This window comes from Cupressus sempervirens, chromosome 11 (genome assembly GCF_028749045.1).
Source record: "Cupressus sempervirens isolate cs-2001-9-10 chromosome 11, ASM2874904v1, whole genome shotgun sequence".
Classification (NCBI taxonomy): Eukaryota; Viridiplantae; Streptophyta; class Pinopsida; order Cupressales; family Cupressaceae; genus Cupressus; species Cupressus sempervirens.
Genome location: NC_143128.1, coordinates 276,036,086 through 276,059,718, shown reverse-complemented (window position 1 = coordinate 276,059,718; position 23,633 = coordinate 276,036,086). Strand labels below are relative to the sequence as shown.

Genomic DNA, 23,633 nt, shown 5'->3' with positions numbered 1-23,633 from the left:
TTTTGGGGATGTTCGTACATCCAGGGGAGGGTTGGGGATACCTTGGGGATGCCTTGGAATCCCCCGAGACGAATGGGCGTCCTTGATTTTATAGACAACAATACCTATAAAATATTTTTCTTTTATAAAACATTTTCTTTTTTAATTTTAAAGTGGGCCCCTCCTTCCAACTTCACCCTAACATGCTTATCATTGTTTGGTAATTAATGCTACTATTTGGGGCCCTTTGATTATTATTTGACAACATTACGTTAAGAATCATGGAATTAATATTGCTGTTAAAGTCACGCTACATGCTCAGAATTATATAGAAGATTGTTTGCAAGGTGTTGGGAAAGTTTGAGAAGTGCATTATAGACCTAGAACATGCATCCTTATGTCATTTTTTGGCAATACATCAGTACTTGGTTGGTCTTGGGTTGATTGGGTCCTTTGTGGAAGATATGGTGAATAGTGGAAGTTGCATCAAGATGTCGTCTTATTGTAACAAACCTATATTATGATTAGAACTGTCTAGAGGACCTTTTTGTATTCATACCATTGCATTTACAATGAATTAGAAGTGTAGTTTCAGAATTAAATGATAGTAGTTTGTTTCAATTTGGAAGGTGGGTTATTGTTCTTGTTGCTCTTGAAAATGAATTCTAAATTATCTTCTTCGGTATATTTCAAATTTTTATGTTATTATTTTAGTATGACATGCACATTGACAATAATTCCAAATTATGAATGCATTATTGTATATTGAGCATTGAGTTTGATTATTGAAATGTTGTATGTTAAGGTTCTATGATGTTTAAATGGCATGATTTATCCATGTCTTCATATGAATGTAATGTATAGAGGTAAATTTCCTTATATATTTTATATTTTCCCTATATTTATGTAGTTGTCCCCCTTGTCCCCAAAATTGGCAAATTTTTTTGCTGTCCCAAAAACTTGTCCCGCTGTCCCTGTCCTGGAAACTCGGGGAAACATAGGGTTTCTTTGGTCTGATGGGATTGATAACAAGAGGAGGCGTTCAGCCAAATGGGAATGGTGTTGTATGCCTAAGAGACTTAGGGGGTTAGGTATGAGAGATCTCAAAACTCATGGTATGGCTTTGGCCTCAAAGTGAATTTTCAAGGCCATTAATGGAGATGAATCATGGAAAGTGCCCATCAGAAATGGTATTATTGGATCTCACCGAAAATAGAATCAAAATAATAACAACTCCAAGAGGGAAAAGAAAATGTAATTTTTAGATCCCGCGAGGATAGGGAGGAGGGCGCTTTCTATCTTTCCTACTTGCCCTACCATTCTATAGGAGGCGAACTTGCACCCTTCCATTTTCCTTTTGTAGATTTGGAATAATCTAAAACCCAGGGTTAGCCCACTCATTTATTTCTAGGTCGCAGTACAGAAGCTGGTGCTGCTTCCTTCTCTCCTACTAGTGGGATAAACTGATTCAGAATAGGATAAGATGCATAATTGGTGAAACAGTGTTCACTTTGCAGCAACTAAGAGTCTTCGCTGTACATGGGCTCTTATTAACATCTTTCAACCCACGGTATGATGTAATGAAACATAATTCTTGCCCTACCCATAGCCCCCCTTGTAACCTTGCCTAAGTAGGAGCGGGGGGCTATGGTGGAGGCCCTCTCAGAACTTACTTAAGTTGTGCTGCTGCAAGCAGCCCTACTATATGGTATCATATGTATGCGACATATTAGATCCGTTGCGATTTGTTCTTCCGACTTAGCAGAAGTGCCGTCCGTTGTTGATATCTTAAGCGATACCTTTTAAAGACGCAATCAATCTCCTTACCATTGAGAAAGGATGCGGTGGCCCCCTCACCATATGACATAATTTTAGGTGACTTTGATATCAAAGAGTTTAGAGAAAAACTCAAATAAGGAGACACATAGATTCCAAGGGTGCTTTTGATGGACTTGCATGTTTCTTAGTCATTGACATATCTTTATGGTGGGGAGTTAAACTTAATGATAATCCTTTGCTCTGACCCATAGTGTATAGCCAAATTATGGCATGCAAAATGTATCTCTATTGTTGGTGACATTCTGATTGACAATAGATTAGGGACATGGGATGAGATTAAGAAAAAATTTGGCATTCTTAAGACTCAAAAGAAGACATACACATTGATTATCAAAGTTTTAATGGAAGTCTCTTCAAAACAAATTTATAATATGGTGTAGGAGGATTCATGTATTGTTAAGAGTTTAAACCAACAGTGCGGTTTTGATTGGCCAAACTCCAAATGGCACCATGTGTTTGATCTTTTTTGGCATTCTCCTTGCGAGCCTAATAAATTGTGTTTTAGATGGATCCTTCTGCTCAGGAAGCTTGCTGTTGGTGATCTGTTGCATTCCCTTGGCATTTCCCCTGCCTGTTATTCTTTGTGCCGTGTCCCAAAACCTTTGAGCATATTTTCTTTGATTGTAAATTTTCTATTATGGCTTGGTCTTTTTCTTTCATAGACCTGTTTGTTGGAACTCTAAACCCTGTTTTTCATGGATTGACATTCTTGCTGGCTATGTGTGTTGGGTGGATATTTTGCAACCGACAGTTTTGGGTAAAAATTGTAATGTTCCCGTTATAAAATAAATAATAAATTAAACTTTTGTAATGGGCCAGTTGATTTAGTGTAGCCCGGACCCATTTTTATTTTTGTTTCCGTAGTTTGTGTCATCGTTGGCTATTTTTGTACACCCTCGGAAAGGTTTTTCCGACGAGTATTTAAGCACGGCTTGTAAGAAGTCTTTAGGTATACTTTGGAATATAAATTCTCTGTATTGCGAATTCTTGTTGGAGTTCGGGATGGTTCGCCATTTTGGAAGTGAAAGATCTTCCCTATTTGGCTCGTGCGGTTTCGGTGGGATTCAACCCTTACCCTATTCTGTCACTATTCAACTCGGTCTGTATTTGGCAAATTGAAGACTTAATTGTATGCGGAAATATCAGTACCAATTGGTGAATCTTTTGGCTTTGCGTCTGCAAATTGTGTATGTTACATTCTGCATTTTCAAGTGATATTATCGATATTGCCTTGTACCCTCCATTCACTACCGTACACGTAGCATCCAAACACGTTGGGCATACTCAGACACTCCCATACGGCCTCTTCATCATACCGTACGAATTTCTTTTGGTCTCCCACATACATTCCATTCTCCAACATTTCTGTACAGCTCTCCTTTGGCTACCGTACGACACCTTTCATCCCGTACGACTTTCCTTAATCACCGTACGACAATTCAAACTTCCACTGCACGGCTTGGACAAATCTCCTCCATACACTAGTCATATACCACCGTACGACTCTGTTTTCCTGTCCAATTCCATCTCGTACAACATACTGCCCTCCATATAAGCTTCAAGACACCGTACGACCTAGAGGCTAGGGTCACTGTACTGCTGCAAATCATTCCCACAATACGGCCTTCTTGGAGGCACCGTACAACACTCTCTGTGCATTGTCCTGGCACCGTATGGATCCCTCCATTTGCACTTCAAGATTTTCTGAGTTCATCTTCGTTATACATTCAGCCTTCCATACTTGGGAACATTTCAAAAATCCTATCCAAAATAGGATGACCAGCCATAGCGTGAGACAGTCTCTCTCTTACCTTAAAAGAAAAGCTCCCCCTTCTCACTGTTCCTTGGATCAACTCAAGGTAAGCAAGAAGTCGAGAGATTTTATAAAAATGGGTGTTACCAATATCCTTTCTTCTTATTTTTCAAGAAACAATCCACTTACTTGTGGAGCGAGTAATGGGCAGGGTGAATCTCTAACTACACTTCTATCAAGAGCTGGAAACAGTGATACCGATAAACCTTCACTAACTCAAAGGCTAGTTGAAAATGTATTGGCTTGGCTCTAAGTTTGATCGTATTTCTATATGGAAAAGCTTTATAATTAGGGCACAAAGACTCCTAAAAGTAAGAAAAACTTAACTATTATGTGAATTAAGAATGAAAATATAAGTTACAGACAAAGCTTCTAGCTATACACTTCCACAATTGCTTCTGGTCAAGGCTCTGGCTCCAATTGCTTCTTAACTCTTTTCTATTCAATTCATGAGATACAATTATCAAGAACACAAGATAAAATGAATCAAAGATAACTTAAATGAATTATAGACAAAGCTTATAATTGATGCAAGTAACAATCTCACTTAATCAAAGTTAAGTCTCAAATGCTCCTTTGTATTCATTTTCTCTTAAAATAGTGCTTACACAAACAAACTTCTGCTGGCACAATTTCTCCAGAGCTCTCTTGCATAAAGATAATGATGATTTTACAATGAGGGGGCACTCCTTTATATAGACATAGGAGTTGAGAAAAAGGTGGAGGAAAAAGTGGGAGCAACTCAACCAACTTTGACCTTGTCTAACTACAAGAGAAAATAAAGTTTTACATGCACCTGCACATGCAACTCGCATCACATCTGTTTACATACATGTAACTCGCATTACATGTAATTACACTTTTTCATGTAATGCATCCTTTACAACTACTAACATGAAATAAAAACAAAAACAACAATCTTAAAGATTGTTTCTCAGTTCCTTGAATTTGACAATGCTGTCACGCACTGTGGGAAGATCAGTAATTTCCACTGTCTTTGATATGGCTTCTACTCTCACTACATTTACATACGCTGTTTGTACAACTTTGGAATTTGCTGCCATAGTATCCAACAAGTGTTTTGTCGAGGATTTATACAAGACAAACTTGTTCATCGTGTGTGAACCGAAGTCTTCGGAATCTACATCAGCATTGATCCTGATTGCATATTCTGAGTTTACTCTTTCTACTGCAATGAGATTACTAGAATCATCGCTAACATGACATCCCATCTGTTCGAAATCACAAGTAACACTTGCTTCAATTGCTTGACAATCTCCAAAGGCCGCTTGGAACATTGTGATCACCTTCCTCAATGTTTCCTCTTTGTAGCCAATGAGACCTTGATATCTGAAGAACATTTCACATGGTGGAAGAACGTCACATGAGACCAAGGCATCTAGATCAAATCTTACCATTTCATCCCAATCATTGAGGTTTTCCTTCAAATTAGCCGCTTCTCGAGTCAAAGAAGAAATTAAATTTTGCTCCATTTCATTCATCTCTTCGACGTGCCTAAGGATTGCTAATGTCTCCATGATGGCTCAAACTCCTTCAGAAATGATTTCCTATATCCAAGACTTAGCGGCTTCAATCAGCTTTCTCTCCTTAGATGTTTGAGACATAATAACGACACTCTAAGAAGACTGTTTCTGAATGACCTCATTCGAATGAGAGACCTCCTATTTCAGCTGGTTTTTTTTTTCCCATAGCTCATGATTGCTCTTTGATACATTAGCCAATATATCTTGAGCATCTTGCAAACAACTCAAGCGTGATTGCTTTTTGATTTCAACCTTAGTAAACTTGTAATCAGAACGAGTAAGTTCCTCAACGGGTTTGTCTACCAAGGGCTCAACAACCTCAATCAATTTGGTTTTATCTAAATCAACCAAAATCTTGGAAACAATCTTATCTTTCAAAGATTTGGATTTGGTCTTCTTAATAAGCAGATTGTCCGGAGAAACAACCACTTTTCTCCTCTTTGTTGTTATTTTTCTCAACCATGCAGGTTGGCTAAAACCTTCATCCGTAGAAGCAGATACAGTGGAGACCATTGGCATTGATCTCGATTGTAATTCCATTGTAATAGAACAAGATTCAATTTGCACAGCTGAAGGCGCAAGAACATGTTGAGAAGACTCTGTCATGAAAAACTCAAACCCTGTCAAAGATGTATCAAGTTGGGAAACTTGACCACTGGTAAGAGTTGGGAAATCCTCAAACACATTTGCTAAATGTTCATATTGTTCATTTGCAAGGATGTGAGGAGCAATAGAGGAAATAGGAAGAGCCATGGTATTAACTTCCGAGACTGGAATGGAAGGAGTAAAAACAATGGAGAATGAATCCACATCGTCATCCACTTCATGCAGAAAAAGGCTCTTCATGTATAAAAGATGTACAAGCTTGTGCAGGTTTTGGAGGAGATATGATCATGATTTCCCCTTCTTCATCTAAATCTTCTTTATCAGATTCTGTTTCCAATTCCTCTTCTGATTCTTCCACTGATTCTTGAATTGGTTCAGAGATTGGAGATGATTTAGCTCCTTTTTCGCCCTTCAATTTGAATTTGAGGGAACCCTTAGCATCAGAAGATGAAGCACCATCTTTCCTTGTGAGTGCCAATTGTGATTCTCGCTAGGAGGACCAAAACTTTCACAATCCAAGCCCATCTTAGGATTTGCTCTTTTAAGGCCTTTACTTTTCAACCATTTGTTGGTATTTACCAAGATGGATTGAAATCTGTCCATGATAGACTTACCTTCCTTTTGTTGCCATTGGACAGGAAAAGGGCACTTCTTATCAAAGCTGGCTTGATGAAACTCCGGATCAAGGATGTTGCCATCATCCTCAACTTGGAAATCTGAAGGGATCTCCAACATATTAAGATCAATTATCTGTTGTAGGGTTAATCTGCAGTAGCCCATCTTCATGATGTCAAGTTCTGTTCTCATATCAATCCAGATGTCCTCGATGCGATGAACATGAGTGTAAGCTCTTTTCATTTGAGAATTCATCTCTCGATAGTCAAAGTCAAATCTGGGCTTGAACTTCTTCAAGGTGATCAACTGCAACTCTGCTTCCATGTTCTTTGCTTTAGGCACAAAAATGATTGAATAGTTGCCAATAGCCAAAGGTTTAGTTGAGGTAATGCCGAAACCATGCCTATGCATAGCATGCTGATAACTCTGCACGTCCATGAGCTGTCTAGCTAGCTCTATCAAAATAATTTGATCTGTCGCATACCTAGGTAAGGTATACAACTTGCCTTTGAAATATCCAACTCTCAAGCATGTGAAAGTGGGAAACTGAATAAAAATACAGCTGTATTGGTTCACCTTCTCCCATGCCACATCAGATACTCTTTTGACAGATAACTGTTTATTGAACAAGCATTGGAAATGCCCAAAGAAAGCATCTTGGACTCCTCTATAATGAAATCTACTATTTGTCAAAGTGATTGGATTGTAGTAATCCCAAATAGGAACCTGGAGACGATCTCTTTTGGTAGAAAGACCAGAGAAAGATCCCATGGTAGCAGCAATGTAAACAAGATAAGAATTCATGTAGAATGGCGCTGATGTTCTCACGTTGCCTATCTGCAGGTAAAATGTAGTGCTAATGAGCTCTCCCCAAAAGATGTGTTCTTTATTCTCTATGATTTGAAACATGAACTTATACATCCATGACTTGAAATCAATAGAATCTTTAAGGTCACAAATTTTGTTGAGAAGGATGATGAGATCCTTATATTCTGTTTTAAAGTTAGACCAATGAACAATCTTTGGCCATCTGGAGAAGTTGCTTCTTTTATTGTCTAACTAGTAAAGGTTGACATACTTTTGATAATCACCCTTTTTCCCATTCCAGCATGCCAAAGATGATTCTTTGGTCAAATCTGCACATTCTACTTTATGTGGAACCTTGAAGATTTGTTCAATGACCTCAGGATCAAGGCTAATAATAACCTTGGCGTCAACGTCTTTGATAGTCTTCGTGTTTATAGTAAACCTTTGTGCATATCCGAGAGTGAAATGGTTCTATGGCCACCATAGGAAACGTAGACACCAGGTGAATGTTGCTTCCCTTGATACGCTTCATTTCTTGACCAACTACAATTTCAACTCTCTGTAAAAAATCAGCCATGTCTACATGACCAATCTTTGTGTCCATCACATTATCTAGAATAGATATGACTGATGAAGGAGCTACATGAGCCAATTCTTTATCATATTGATATTTCATTTTGCCTTTGGATTTTGATGGTGAAGATATTTCTTGTGCTTGTATTGCAACACAAAAATTCCAAAACATAAATACATCATCAGATGGAATTGCGATACAAGTTGATTTGTGATCAACAAAGATTTGGAAACAAATTGGAGACTTGGTAGATCCAACGAAATGAGCTCGAAGAAATCATATGCATATGCAATAGATGAAAATGAAATGAACGGAAAGTGGAATGAAGTGTTATGAAAATGAAAATATGGAAGATGGAATGAAACGGAATGAAATGAGAATGTGTGAAAGTGGAACACATGGGAATGCATGCAAATGAAGATTGCTGATTTCAAAAGTGACTTAGTGTTTTCAAGACATCATTGCATGAAAAATGAGTACGTGTAAGTGCAACTTGTAACGGGAGATGAGATGCGAATGCGGGTGGAGGATGCACTTCACATTTAAGTGCGAATGGAGGATGAAATGGAAAGCAATGAAAAGATGCGAAAACATGTATTTTCTCATGAAGGCACAAATGCATATGCAGGGATAGAAATGGAAAATGAAAGAGGGATAATGAGTTTTATAGTCACTTTTGGTGAAAATGGGAAGTCAAAGTGTTACTAAAATTTTGCACACTTGTAAAATTTTTGTATAAGAGCAAGTAATCAAAGGTGCACGGATGTTATTCATTATGTACCAAAAGAATATAAATGTCCTTGTATTTTCATTTTTTGAAATACGACTGATATTTACATAAAATGAATGAATATGAAAATGCTCGAAATGGAAATCTCACACAAGCTGAGTCTGACTACTACTTCTACACATATTGAAAATAAGAAAAATACAGCATAGGAGAGTGGAGTCAGAGGTAACCAGTCATTGCCTTTCAGCCTTTGATTGGTTGTTCGATCTTAGTAGCCGCTCCTGGTCCAGCTCTCGACCTGATAAGCTCCATGATGTTCGTCCTCGTCCTGCATGAGAAGCAATGGGTTAGATCTTAAACGATCTAAGCAATGACTGGTTATTACCAACTTGGTACCCACGCATGCTATATAATTCCTATTCTGAATACGTGTAAAAACAGTAGAATAAATTTTGAATGCTTTAATGTAAAAATCAGAAAATATAATGTTAAAGGGACATATTATCTCTCTGATATGAAACCTTTCATCATAATCAAGCGTAAGCATATCGATCTCAAAAATAGTACTCTACATGTTCAGATACACATCACAGAGAGATAATTTATGAGTGTCACGAGCCCGTGCTCGAACCTCATAAATGATGTGCTACAGGTGAACAAAAAGGCTACAACAGATAATTATGATTGACATTACAATTCGCAGATGCATAACTTACTGCCGGAAAGCATGAAAAGTAATCAACAAAAATACAAAAAAAATAAAAAAATCAAGGAGTTTTCATTGTAAATATAAAACATGCTACTGAAAATGTGTTTACAAGGAGCTCCAAAAAACAGATGTATTCAGCAGAAGGATGTACAGCTACAGTGCAAGAAGACAGGAGTTCATCGTTTCAGCATGCATATATCCTGCAATTAAAAGGGATGGAGGATCTATAATATCTGTGGAAAAAATTACAAATCATCTGATGGCTGGTTACGGCTTACAGAGAAATAGTATAGAGCAGATATAAAGTGGACAGCAGGCAGAATAAGTTCTTTTACCAGCTCCAACATGAGCAGACATCCAACGTAAAACCTCCTCAGAGCATTGGTAACAGTGATTTATACCCCTTTTTTTTTTTTCAGCAAATGGCGGAAAACAAAGTCTATTTCAAAAGGGGAATTTATGAGTTCTCATTTAGTAACAACAGATCAAATAATTAGACAGAGATGGGAAAATGTGAAGGCCTTTTTGACTCTAAAATCTTCAAGTCTACAGGCAGAAAGAAGTTTTCGGATTTTGAGAGAAATTCAAAAGAGCAGTCACTTTTCCTTCAAAGAACATGCCCAGATTTTTAGAACAGAGGTAAGAAGAGTAGCCTTTTCAAAGGCCTGGCATTTTCAGCATTATATCAACAAAAATGTAGAGATTTTCATGATGGCTGAAATAACAAAGAGGCAAAGGAAAAGGCATCATGAGAAAATCTGCATAAACCTTCGATCTCCAGCTCTTCTCTATGGCGTGAGCAGCAAAGGGGAGCAACCAAACAGCAAAAAAAAATGCAGTCCAAACCCTCATGGCGGCATTGAAAGGAGGGAGACGTCAAGGAATATCGTTTGCAGCTGCAGATGAGAGCAATGATCACATCGAACCAACATGTGAGCAGCTACAGGTGAGTTAAATCAAATAACAATGGGAAAATCAGAGCCAAAAACATCAAGTTTCCTCCATAGACCAGCGGCATAACATAGAATGTGCCCCATAAAATCGTAGCTAGCAATGACAAAATGGAATGAAAACGTCCAAGCCCATTGCCGTGGCTTCATGAATTTCAACAGGAGAAAGGATCATCTTACCTTTTTGAGATGCGAAGAGGCATCCATGATCCACATTTTAAAGAATGCACAAGACATGAAAGGTCCTTAGTCTCACGCGGCCTCAGACCAACAATATGCCAGCATAAAGCCAGATGGTAGCAAAAATGCAGAGGACATGGAAAGAAGGCACAGGAGGCTTTTTTTTTTTCCAAACCCTCCTCTTTGCTTAGGCCGCGGCTCCTCTTTTTTGCAGTCACAATGATATCGAAATGAAGAAAGTATGACATTGTTTTAGGGTTCGAGTGCCTTTGTATGACACGTCCCAGAAAGGTTTTTGCCCTGTGTCTTTTTTTTCTTCTCTAGGCTTTAACGCCATTTTTGTGATCAAAAAAACAAAAGACATAGTTTTCCTTTACCTTGGCTCGATATTTATGTCATTTTATTTTTGCAATGTCATGTTGTTAAGTCTTTTAAAGGTTTTATCAGACTTTTATTTTCTTTGTAAAATAATAAATTATTATAACATAATTTATCCTTGTTGTTTTAATAAATACTGATTATTCTAAATAAAATATTAAGTGATTTGATATTATCACTCTAATATTTAATATAAAATAATTAATACTTATTAAAATAAAAAGAACAAACTATATTATAATAAATTATTATTTAATAGATGTTAGACGCCTTATATTTTTTACAAGATATAAATCGTTTAATAAATATCATTGTGCAAAGAAAATAAATGTTTAATTTTCCTTTAGAGGATTAAAAACAGATATTTTGCAAATTATTATGGCTAAGTATTGAGTCAAGTGCTGATGGGACTTGAAGGCTAGAGGAGTTACTGCTTTTTGGAGACTTTTTGGAGTCTGGCAGGAGATATGATCACATTTATGAGGGGCAGTGGGGGATATTATCAGACTTTGCCCTTTGGGGGGATTTTGGACACCTTTTGGAGTCTTTGAAAAGACTCAAGTTTGGCCTTTGGGGTTGAATCCGACCCAGCATTTATGACTCTCAAAATGCAGTTGAGAGGAGGGGGATATGTATGAGTTGAGAGTTCATTTTGGGGGGTTCTTTTTCTCTGCTTGACCAGTTTTTTGTAAGTTTTTTAGACTTCTTAATAGGAGTAGGGATCATTTTGTAACCCATTATTTAGAGATATATATAGATCTGCAGCACTTTTGGGCATTGATTTCAGCTTATGCCTTCTCCTTTTTTGTATTTGTGTGTCATGTTGATGCCTTCTACAGGATGGTTTCAATTTTTGCAGGTTGAAAGTTGTGTTACAAAGCAGTTTTTTTTGGATTGTGAGTAATTTTTTCTCCTTTTCGAAACTGTTATTTTAGCCCTCTTATTAGCTTTTTGCAAGGATTTTGATTATTGAGTTGTGGAAGGGAGTTTTGTTATTGCTGTTTCATGGTGTTGCTTATGTGTTAGATATCAAAGATACTTTTTTTCTGTTATCCTTCTCCCCTTTTCCTCCATCAAAAGTTCAGTTTCAGTAGTATAAAGCGATATACCAGATAGGAAGCCGGCCTAGAATCCGGAGATTCGTTCCAGCTATGGTTCACCCACAACCTTGGAATGTTTCCATGTTACTCCAAAAGGTTAAGTTTTCTGCAAACTTAACAGGGTGCATTTTTGGTAGATAACACAAAGTACATGAGAGATGAAAATGACATTTTTTTGACTTTTCAAAAAGTGACTTTCAATCAAAATCAAACCTTTTGGATGCAATTACATGTAAGGCATTTCGTGTAATCATGTTGTGCGAATGGATGCGAAAAGTGAGATGAGTGAAAATGGAAACAGAAAATGAGATTACATGCATGTGCGGATGGTGAATGAGATGATAAACATGTAATCACATTCGTTGAGTGAGAGGTGAGGTGTTGTGACACAGAAACGAAATATGGAACGTGATGATGCTTTCGCATGAGGTGAAGCAACAACAAGTTCTTGTGAAAGAACTTGTGACTTCTCCAAAGTGGAGAAAACTGGCAAGCAAACACAAAACACAAAAACACAAAGAAAAATGTACCTTTGGAAAGTGATTCAAACATGCCAAGATGCATAACCCTTCAACACTCAAATTTGAAATTGGGACTTGGGAAATAACCAAAAACATGAAAATGAACAATTTATTCATTTTTAAAGGAAAAATGCACTTTCCATGGCAAAGATTTCAACAAGTGGCAGTCATCAAGCAATTATGTGCATAAAATCAACAAGATAAGCACAAATTAAATAGCAAGAAAGAAAGGGTCCACTTACATGAAGATTAAGTGCCAAAAATGAAGGAGAAAGATGCTCCAATGTTGAAAAATTCTCCAAAAAAACGTTTGAATCTTTCAACTTTTTACTAATTCAAATTGAAGATGGCAGCAAACAAGGAAAAGTTGTTGAAAGATGCCAAAACGTGCCCTAAGATTGCTCCAAAATCCAATGTTTTCAAAATGCATATGCTTGGGATGTTTTTAGCAAAAAACGTTTTTCACTATGGTGCATGAGCAAAAGGATTTGGTGTTTAAACCTCAAATCATGCACGAACATGCTATGCAAACACCAAATAAAGTCAAATCGATTTGGAATGGAGCAAAAACATGGACCAAATGGAGTTATTTGCTGATTTCTTCAAAAACGTACCCTAGTTTGGAGCTTCCAAAAACATTTTTTAGCTTATTGAATCCATTTTTAATGCAAGAAAACTCATTGCCCACCAAAAATTCCTCAAATGGAAAAGATTTCATGTAAATCCATCAAGAAAATCTCCACTTATGATCAAAATTGGGTTCTTGGAGGGCAAAAACATGCTGTTCTTCAAAATTGGACTTTTTGGAGGCTAAGGCATATATTAAAACATGCTTTAGTATAAAATCGGACCTTTTGGAGTCAAGAACATGATTAAAATGTGCATACAAGTAAAATAACACTTTTTGGAGGAGGATGCATGTTTTAAAATATGCATACAAGCAAAATCAGACCTTTTGGAGGAGGATGCATGTTTTAAAATACATCTCACATTTTTTATGTAAAGGCATTAAAACTTCACTTTTGATGCAGTGGCATCAAAAAGGTCCACTTATGATAGCCTTTTGATGTAACGACATAAAAAAGGTCCACCAAAATGAATTTTATATGCAGTGACATGTAAAATGTCCACTTTTGATGGATTTTTACATGTAATTGCATATAAAATGTCCACTTTTGATGACTTTAAGTCATTTAATCCACTTAAATTTATAAAAATGTGACAAAATGGGCCATAAACAATATTTATCTATCATATTTAAGATATAAACATCATTTAAAAAGTAACATTTAAATAAACTTTTGATTTAAAAACCAAAAATTAAATTGGAACTATATAGTTATATAGTTACTTTAAGTGAAAAATTAAAAAGTAACTCAAATTAAAATTATAATATAAAGTGCACTATAGTCACTTTAAGTTAAAAATTTAAAGTTAAAGTAACTTAAAAACATAACAAAAAGTGAATATAAATTATATTTATCAAAAAGTGAAAGTCAAATTAAAAATATAACATCATATTTTTAATTCGTGCTGTTGCACCAAAAAGGTCCACTTTTGAGGCACTAAAACGAGCATATCTCTTGACTGACAACTCCGATTGAGCTCTAGGTTAGGCTGAATCGAAGGGAAAAGCGAAAGGCATGACATGAGCAAAACCAAAGGACAAAAAACCAACAAAAGCAAACTCAAAAGAAAAGAAAGGACAATGAAGGCTTCAAAAATCAAGCAAAGGCTGGACAAAAAGCAAAACAAATAGGACTTGACGAAGGCCTGCAGTAAAACAATTTGATATATGAATTGAAATGGATCGATCGATCAACGTTAAGCAATTGAATATCAAATTCAAGCTTAGAGAAACTTGAAACTAGCTTGAAGAAGTTCATGTTGTTACCAACATTTTGTGGTGACAAAATGCAGGACAACAATGTGGAATCTTTTGATTTCAATCTCAACATTTTCTGGTTTGTTTTTACAGCTGAAGTTCTTTGGCCCATTTGGAAAAAGAGGAATGAGGAGGCTTTCCAAGGTAATCGAAGAGACTTTACTGGGTTTTATCAAAAACTCACTTATTATCTTATTATGTCTCAAGTTTCAGCAGTGCTACAGATAACAAAGAGCAGATTCATGATCCTGCTACACAAATGAGCACTACTCATTTTCAAGGCTGATGTGTAATCAGCACACTGTTTTCATACCTATAGCGAAGTGCTCGATGAAAAAGAAAGTGAAGCTTTGAAACAGTTTGTGAAGGAGAAATCGATTAATGTTAAAGAACAAAACGAGGAAATTAGCAAGTCACATGGTCCTGATGCAGCTGATTGGGAGACTGATGCAGATAATCTTCCAGCAGTGTTACCCTCCTTTAGAAGCCTATGCTACATATGCTGCTTGATGCAGCAATAACATACTTGATCCATGGGACTTAGATAGTTTTCTAAGCTCAGTCATAGTTATTAGATGTTATCATTGATATATCCTCATGATTTTGTAATTGTATATATTTAAACTCAGCAACTAGTACGGTCTAGCATTATGTTACTGTATTAAGTGAACAAAGGCATACTCTGCCGTGCTGTTTTTGGATTGGTAAAGATTTATAAACTATTCTTAATAAAAAATAAGGTAAAATGCCATTGAACAGCGAGAAGGAATTGTACAAAGTGCCACGAGAGTACCAGTTTCATAGATAATTTTGGAAATGCAGGGTTTGTAAAGTGGAGTTAAGTCCTTTCCTCATGGACTTTGTTAAAATCATTCATGATCCATCGTTTCTTTTCCAAAAAATCTTCTTTGATGGATATGTGCTGACAGTGCACCAGTTTTGGAATGATCCCACCACTAATCTGATAATGCTCGGTTTTTTTTGGAAATTGAGAGGAGGTTACTTGCAGTGTCTTTAGGTATTCCAGGAAGTCAAGTATTAGTTTTTTATGCATGCCAATAAATAAGGAATGCTATAATTAAAGTTTAGGATTAATTTTTTAGATAACAAATGTGAATTTTGGAAAATATCTGTGTACAAAATCTTTTGTTTTATGCAACTTCTACATATCTCATTTCTTGTCACATTGTGGTTGCACTTACAATTTCCCTTTCTCATTTCTGATAACATAGCTCTATATAGGCGTTGACAGTAAAAAATTAGAATTTCTTTTGTTGAACAAGACTTAGATGATTTAAATACGTTCCCATGCTATAAATTATAAATGATGGTAAGTTACCTCAGTTTTCCTAGATTGAATCCTGAGACATATTAAGAATTGGTGAAATACAGGTTGATGAATATCCTCTTACATCAGCTCTACTGTGTTGGGTTTGTTTCAATCATGGAAATTCCTCAAATATAAGTCCAGCTTATACGTATTAATTTGACTTGGACTGTTTTTCAAAACTATGTTTAGTTTAATTGATTCTACTTAAACTCAATTTTGTCCATGAACATCATGCAGTAAAATGATGAAGATTAATGGTTAGCTGGTAATTATTTGCCCTAATTTTTCTAGAGTAAGGTTGAGAACTCTTTACAATGTTAATTGAAATTTAAAGTGTGTTCAGTACTAAGCCATCAAGGATATTGCTTCTTTCAGGAAGGTTTATTCATTGGACAAAACAGGAGAGCTTCCAGAAGAACTGGCTAATCTGACATACCTCTTCGATTTGTAAGTTTAGAGCTTCTTTAATATTAATTTTTTGTTCCTCTTGGCTGCATGATAAAAGTGATATTCTCTATATGAAAAACTTACCAAAGAATAGATTAAAATGCCCTATCAGAGGAAAAAAAATTACATATATAGATTAAATTATCTTTAGAAAGGTTACCTCATTCTTTTGATGCCACTTCAAAGAGTGATACTTTGATACACTTTTGATTATTCACTTATTGATCTGTGAATTTTGTTGGTAGGAACCTGAACCAAAACTATTTTAGCGGTCGCATTCCTGCTTTCTTGGGCAACCTTACCAAGATGCAATACTTGTGAGTCTTTCTTCCTCTATTTTTTTTCTTGTTAAGTTCAATGTATTAAATCAAAATCATGTTGATTAGTTAAAATTATTTTAAATCATTCATATCATATTAGTCAGCACATTCCAACAAAATTTTGAATTGCATCTCAACTATATCTGGCACCATGTAATGCTAAAGAACATTCATTTTTCCAGGGCCCTTGGCATTAATAACTTTTCTGGTCCTGTCCCAAAGGAGCTTGGAAATCTTCGGAATCTGATAGTATTGTAATCTCTCTCCCCCCCCCTCTCTCTCTCTTAATATATATATATATATATATATATATATATATATATATATATATATTTATTGCTTATTTACTCAACCTTAGTAATGGAAATATCTTCAACTTAACTTTGCAACAAACTCTTCTACAACATTCATTTTGCAAACAAAAACAAATAACATTAAAAATATTGTTTTGCAGCTTGCTTATCCGCTTCACTGCTTAAAAACCATTTATTAGCACTTCAAAGCTAACAAAGCTTCTTTCTAATCCCCACTCACTGTATTTTGCACACTCTATTCTTGCATCCAATCATCGTTTAATCTTGGAAGAGAAATATTCTCTGTTACTCTTCCAACAAGAAAAAAAAAAGAAAAATAACGATTAAATTGGAACTAACATCAGCCAACAAATCATAATCTTTCATTTAGAGAACAGGTGAACTAGCAGCAAGCACCAATGAGCATGAAACAATTTATTCATCTCATTCTGAAGTTGCACCAGCACCTTTGCCATTACCAAGATATTTCTCAAATTTTTTTACAAGGTTTGACTGTCACAGGGATCATGTTAATCTTGGGTCCTTTTTCCCAGCCCTTGGAAATGTTTTCAAAGCACCTTTGCCGAAGGCACAATTATGCTGTCTGACACAGACCTTATGCAATACAATACAATATATTGGCTTTGCTAAAGTAAGTAGAGAACAAAGAACTTTTGAAAACATACAGTCAACAAGCCAAAGAAAAAATTTCTTGCAATAATTTAGAGTTCTCATGGGTTATAAACCTAGCAATGCTACTATTTAAAAATTCAAATCAGCAATCAACCTGCAACTCTTGTAATGTCTAAAGAGAAGAATGAATTATCATTTGTAGGACAACCATGTGATTGGTATCGCCCCTTGGCAACTATCAAAACATATTGCACAATTGGAATAACATCACATTGATTGACAATTTTATAAAAGCATTTTATATAAAGTGACCACATCAACCAACAAATGTGAAACTTCTTGCACAAACTAACATTACCTATAAATTATTACTAGTGTAAAGGATTTACCGAGTTCTATTTATTCACTAATTTTTTTTATCAGTAAGTGGTGGAGAACTTGTACTCTTGAAAGAGAGGTTAGAAGTTCAAATTCCACAAGGGGGTAGACTATGTATGCCTCGTTTGTGGCGCAGTTAGGTGGCTCCTGCAAGGAGTATGATGTAGTCCCATGTCACTGTCACCATATGTAAACTCAAAAACAAATGGCTGGTGTCGTTGAGTATAAAAAGATCTTTGCTTTCCTATATTTTATTAATCATAAAATTTGATTACATCCGTATTTCATATTTGCAGAACTACTCCTGCCAGCAACACCCTTACCATCTTCATCTACCCTGTCCCTTCCTGAGAAAGCTACACTGCCTTGACATCCCATACCCAACTTCTATGCTATAAACATCACTTACATTTACACAAAATGTCAAGTAAACAAAATCTAGACAGTCCATCTAGAGACATACGCATTTACATTATAGGGCTATTAACAACTTCTTAATCCTTCATACAGACATTCAAACAGAGTGAAAAAACCTTACACGAATCCTTTCTCCTTAGCACATTGGACCTTCGCCTTCTTTGTCTTTCTAATTTCAGCCTTCAGAGTTGAGTCCTCCGGGATAATTCTCTCCCCTTTGATTTTGTGCTTCCCTTCATGTTGCGGCTTGGGCCGAGCGCACACAGACTTCCTTGCAGTTTGTTTGCCAAGTGCTCTCTTTCGAGCCTGTACTACCTCTTTTGCTTCATTTTGTCTTACATACTCCTCCAAGTCATTCCATACAGCTTGAGCTGCCACAATCTTGATTTCCTTCCTTTTTAACATACTCCATACAAGAAACAGTTGTCGATCCTCCCCAGGGTCTTTGAGTTATCACCATTCCTCCTTGGCAACCAAGAATCCAAACCCCGCCTCTGCATATGCATACTGCAAGTATCAGAACCATGTGCCTCATCCACTCCACCTTGACAACAACCTACATAACTCACAATGTCTCCTCTTTGCTACCTAGTTGCAGTGGCCAAGCTATAATTGCTGATAATATATCTACATTAGCTTTGTATTTGTAATCAGTTTCCAGAAACTCAACACCTAATAATAAATCCATTATTTTCAAAAACCTGGTTTCCTTATATTTGAAAATGCCATCCATCCTCTACCTTGGGATTTTCCCATAGAAAGGCCATTGGGTTCTTATAGTCTTCAGAGAGAAATTCACCTCCATTGGTGAGCCCTTTCCTCTCCTACGCTTCCAATTCTATCCAAATCCAATGGCATCTCCCAACAAGTTATCTATTTAACTAGCCTTTTCAACTGCTTCTAGATCCTTCTGTCTACCGTGTCCATACCTTAATGACTTTGGTACCTACACATGTGCCATGTGATCAAGTTGGCATTATCTCTTTCCATCTCATAATTGTTTCTATCATTCCCCGCCCGATGCTGTGATCGGACATTAATAAGCACGATTCCAAGTTAATTAAACTACATCTTGTGCCCTTTATAAATTTAATTAATATTGAATCACATAGTTGGCTCTACCATAGCCCAGCCACCTTCTATCCATCTAACCATTCTCAAGCAATATTTCAAAAGTCTTCCACAACTCCATCCAAATCCCTTTCCTCCAATCTAACTCCTGTTTTAGACAATACATCCACCACTACACTCCCTTCCCTCTTGACATGAGTCACCTTATAATTCTGAAATTAACTAAGAAGAGCACAGATGTTTTTGATGTATTTATTAAGATACCAAACCTTGGATGTGGTGTTTACAATTGCCATGATTGTGTTCAATGAATGATCTCCTAACTTTAGTTTTTTCACATCAAACTGCCTTGCCTTTTGAATTACATACAGTGCTGCCTGAGCTTCAGCCTGATTGTTTGTCCCTACCTGAAGTTTCTTGGCCCCAATTGTTAGAGAATTGTAGCTTTGGTCGGATTGCCCTAACCAATGAAATCAAATGCATAAGTGGTCTATTGGCCTTGAGTATTTAATCTCTATCTTTCTGTATACTGATCTGATTATTTGCTATAATTGTTATAATGCATGATTAATTATAATTTTTAATGTCCCCATCTTTTTAGCATCTCAGTGGAGTTCTTAGCCTTTACATTCTCCGAAGGCTAAGTGAAGAAATAAGGAGAAATAGATTAAATTAATTTTTTATAAAGTCATTAAATAAATTAAAATTAAAAGGTGACTTTATATTTAATTAATTTAATTTTCTAGAGGCACAACTAATTATTGTATTGGAAAGGGGAAAGCTTCTAGAGAGTGCATTTTCTAGAAGTACAACTAATTATTGCCTTCGAAAGGGGGAAGCTTCTAGAGAATGCAATTAAATAATATTTTACTTCCTTCTAGAAGGGTGAAGGAAAAGAATAAATAGAGGCAAGAGCTTCATTGTTAAGCATCCGATTATTGTCAATTGCATTTGATATAAACTTGGGAGAAGAAACTAAGGGTTTTTGATTTCAATTAGCCATTGGAGAGCGTCAATTCTTCAGTGTTGCAACCATTTGAGGTGGTGAAATATCCACTAAATTTGGCATTCAGGAGAGCTTCATTCTGGAGTTCTATTTGTGCTTAAAGTTAAGGAATGACCGAAGGGTTTGAAGAATATTGAAGGACTATCGAGCGTAGACCTGAAGATTCATCTTTGGCAACCATTAGTAATCGTTTTTTCTTGTTGCTACAATACGCGTGAACAGTGCCATACTACAGTACTTGCACTACAGTATTTATGCTTGATTTCGATTGCAACTTTCGTCTCCATCTTTGGGCATCACTATTATCAGGTTCCTCTTGCAACTATTGGTAGTTAGCATTGTACTCTTAGGCATTTAATTTTGTTGTTGTAAGTGATAACTTAGAATCAGATTTGGCATTGCTGTAGTCATTATTGTAAGCCCATTTGTCTTGGTAAATTCATAGCAACATTGTACATGAGAATGAATTCAATAAAGGAGATATATGTTGCATTCCATTTGTTTGACGAAATGTCCATCTAATAGCATATATGATTAGCATAATAGTTATATGCCAATTGTTTGTCAAAATGTCAGTTGGCTGTAGGTATTCATTCCATATCTAGTTTCCATGTATATGCATTGAAAATACCAAAAAGAACTGCACTTGCATATTAGTTCATTGAAAAAGGTATTGTAATATCATTTGCGAACATACTAAATTTCTTAGCATCATTCAAACTATATCAAACAATCTGAAACACAAAAAAATCAGAAAAGAGAAAGACAACATACAAGTGTTTGATAATATTCCTTGCGCTAAAATCAGTCAGTTTGGGCAAGGGATATTACAGTGGTATTAGAGCTTGCTTGCAAAGTGTTTGACAAAATATCAAACAATTGAATTTGAGAAGGATTTGGTGTTTCACAAAGTTATAACCGGTTGGGGTTATTACATAATTATACATGTATATATCCAATAATATATATGTGTATATATATATATATCTATATCTATATGTATATATGGATGCACGTATGATCGAGTTCAATATAATAATTAATCATGCTATCGTTAATGTGTATATATGTTAATTACAACATACTTATCAATCTGATCAAGAGTGCTGAAGAATTGTTATTGGGCAGATTAGTGAGAACATGTCTCATGTAGAGACACGTCTCTACATGAACCATGTTCGCATAGAGACATGTCTCCTAACTTATTATAATTATCAAACTGATATTGATACGTTGTGAAGTACATAAATGAATGAGTGCATAATCAAGATACAACAGTGACTCATAGTCATGTCTCAACAATATTGTTGTATCACATTTCAATATTGATTCATATGGAATTAACATTGTCATTTTATATCTTAGATTGATATCAACTTAAAGTTCATAGCAGATCGATATCAACTCATAACAATTTGATATTGATAGAAATCTAAATATTATAATTGTGATATTGTGATCAATAAAGAATATCAAACAAAACATTGTTCGATCTGCATATACATCTGCAAAACAGTGATTAAAGTTAAAATTCCTATTGCATATAAATCAGATCTAACTTTGACACCAATCGCCACGGTGTTTCCATCACTGTCCCTTAGAATACATCTGCTCTATTACAAAGTAATTGTTGAAATACTTGCTTGTTATTGATAGCGATCAATATGTACAAAAGAGTAAACTATGTTTCCTTAGGAAATGATCGCAAAGAATAGAAACATTCTATTTTAGCTAACAACTAACTAAATATTAGAAACATTTTGATATTTACATTAGATTACAAACAAATAACCATTAAATAACAATAGAAGCTATCTATTATCGTAATACCCCCAAAAATGATTAATCTATCCACAACACCAAGTTGTGCTTTGAATTTGACAAACTTATCTAGACCAAGAGGGCAGTCTAATCCGCTGTTGGGACATACTGCAAGTATATTGTCATGTCTTCAACCAGTTGCTGTATGTAGTGACAACGAACATCCACATGCGTGGTTTGTTCATGAAACATTGGATTTCGTGCTATTTTGATAACGCCTTCGTTATCAACAAACAAAGTGGTCGGTCCTGTTGGTGACATCTGCATATCCCCAAGCATTTGACAAAGCCAAAAAAACTTCGCAACCTGCCTTAACTGGCCCTCTATATTCAATCTCTATAGAGGAGAGAGAAACCACCTGCTGCTACTTACTAGTCTAGGTGGCGACATTGGATCCCAAATTGAATACATATCCAGAAGTTGACTTTTTATTGTCAACAAAACCTCCCCAATCTGAATTTGCGAACCCATTGAGTCTGGGATTAGAACTCCAAGAGTAAAGAAGTCTATAATCTGTAGTGCTCATCATATAACAAAGCACATGCTTTGCTGCCATCCAGTGATCAACTTTAGGAGCTGTCACAAAGTGCGAGATGTAGCTGAATACGAAACTAATATGAGGTCTAGTAGCAGAGAGGTAGATGAGATTGCCCACTAGTTGCTTGTATGTAGTATCATAAATTAGAAGAGAATCAGACTTGGATGATAACTTCAGCCCTTACTCCATGGATATAGATGCAATCTTGCAATCATGCATACAAGATTTGTCTAATAGAGCCCTAACATATTTGGAATGAGAAATTAATATACTAGAAGACTACTGGCAAAACCTCAATACCCAGGAAATAGTGCATGAGCATGAGATTAGTACCTAAAAGACTAGCATAAACTTTTTCTGATTCCTTGAATCAAATATGCTGAATTGTTAGTGATGATCAAATCATCCACATAAATGACCATAAGGATAATGTCATTGTCAGTAGTCTTGATCTATACATTTGAGTATGAAGAACTCCTCCGGAATCCTTGATCATTGGGGCACGTATCAATTTTCATGTATCATACCCTAGGGGCCTGCTTCAAATCAGTTGTCTTGCATTTTGTCACCACAAAATGTTGGTAACAACACGAAACTTTTTCAAGCTAGTTTCGCGTTTCTCTAAGCTTGAATTTGATATTCAATTGCTTAAATGTTGATCGATTGATCAATTTAAATTCATATATCAAATCATTTTACTGAAGGCCTTCGTCAAGTCTTTTTTGTTTTTTTTTTTGTCGAGCCTTTGCTTGATTTTTGAAGCCTTCATTGTCTGTTCTTTGTTTTTGAGTTTGTGTTTGCTTGTTTTTAATCTTTTGGTTTTTCTCATGTCATGTCATTCATTTTTCCCTTCGATTCGGTCTAACCTAGAGGTCAATCGGAGTTGTCAGTCAAGAGATATGTCCATTTTAGTGCTTCAAAAGTGAACCTTTTGGGTGCAACAACACGAATTAAAAATATGATGTTATATTTTCAATTTGACTTTCACTTTTTGAAAAATATAACTTACATTCACTTTTTGTTATGTTTTTAAGTTACTTTAACTTTAAATTTTTAACTTAAAGTGACTATAGTGCACTTTATGTTATAATTTTAAGTTGAGTTAGTTTTTAATTTTTCACTTAAAGTAACTATACAACTATATAGTTT

General features: G+C 35.7%; 1 protein-coding gene across 7 annotated transcripts in view; it reads left to right on the top strand.

Moving 5' to 3' along the window:
- The window catches only part of LOC149529182 (putative LRR receptor-like serine/threonine-protein kinase At1g56140), a 329,200-nt gene that overhangs the window by 29,306 nt on the left and 276,261 nt on the right, over positions 1–23,633 (top strand). For 4 of the 7 annotated variants that reach the window (XM_089809251.1, XM_089809252.1, XM_089809253.1 and 1 more), the window contains exons 3-5: positions 15,936–16,007; positions 16,253–16,324; positions 16,510–16,581. In XM_089809251.1, coding sequence (XP_089665377.1) covers positions 15,936–16,007; positions 16,253–16,324; positions 16,510–16,581 — 216 coding nt within the window. The remainder of the gene's footprint in view (positions 1–15,935; positions 16,008–16,252; positions 16,325–16,509; positions 16,582–23,633) is intronic. The other 3 variants (XM_089809254.1, XM_089809255.1, XM_089809250.1) reach the window with 1 other exon arrangement.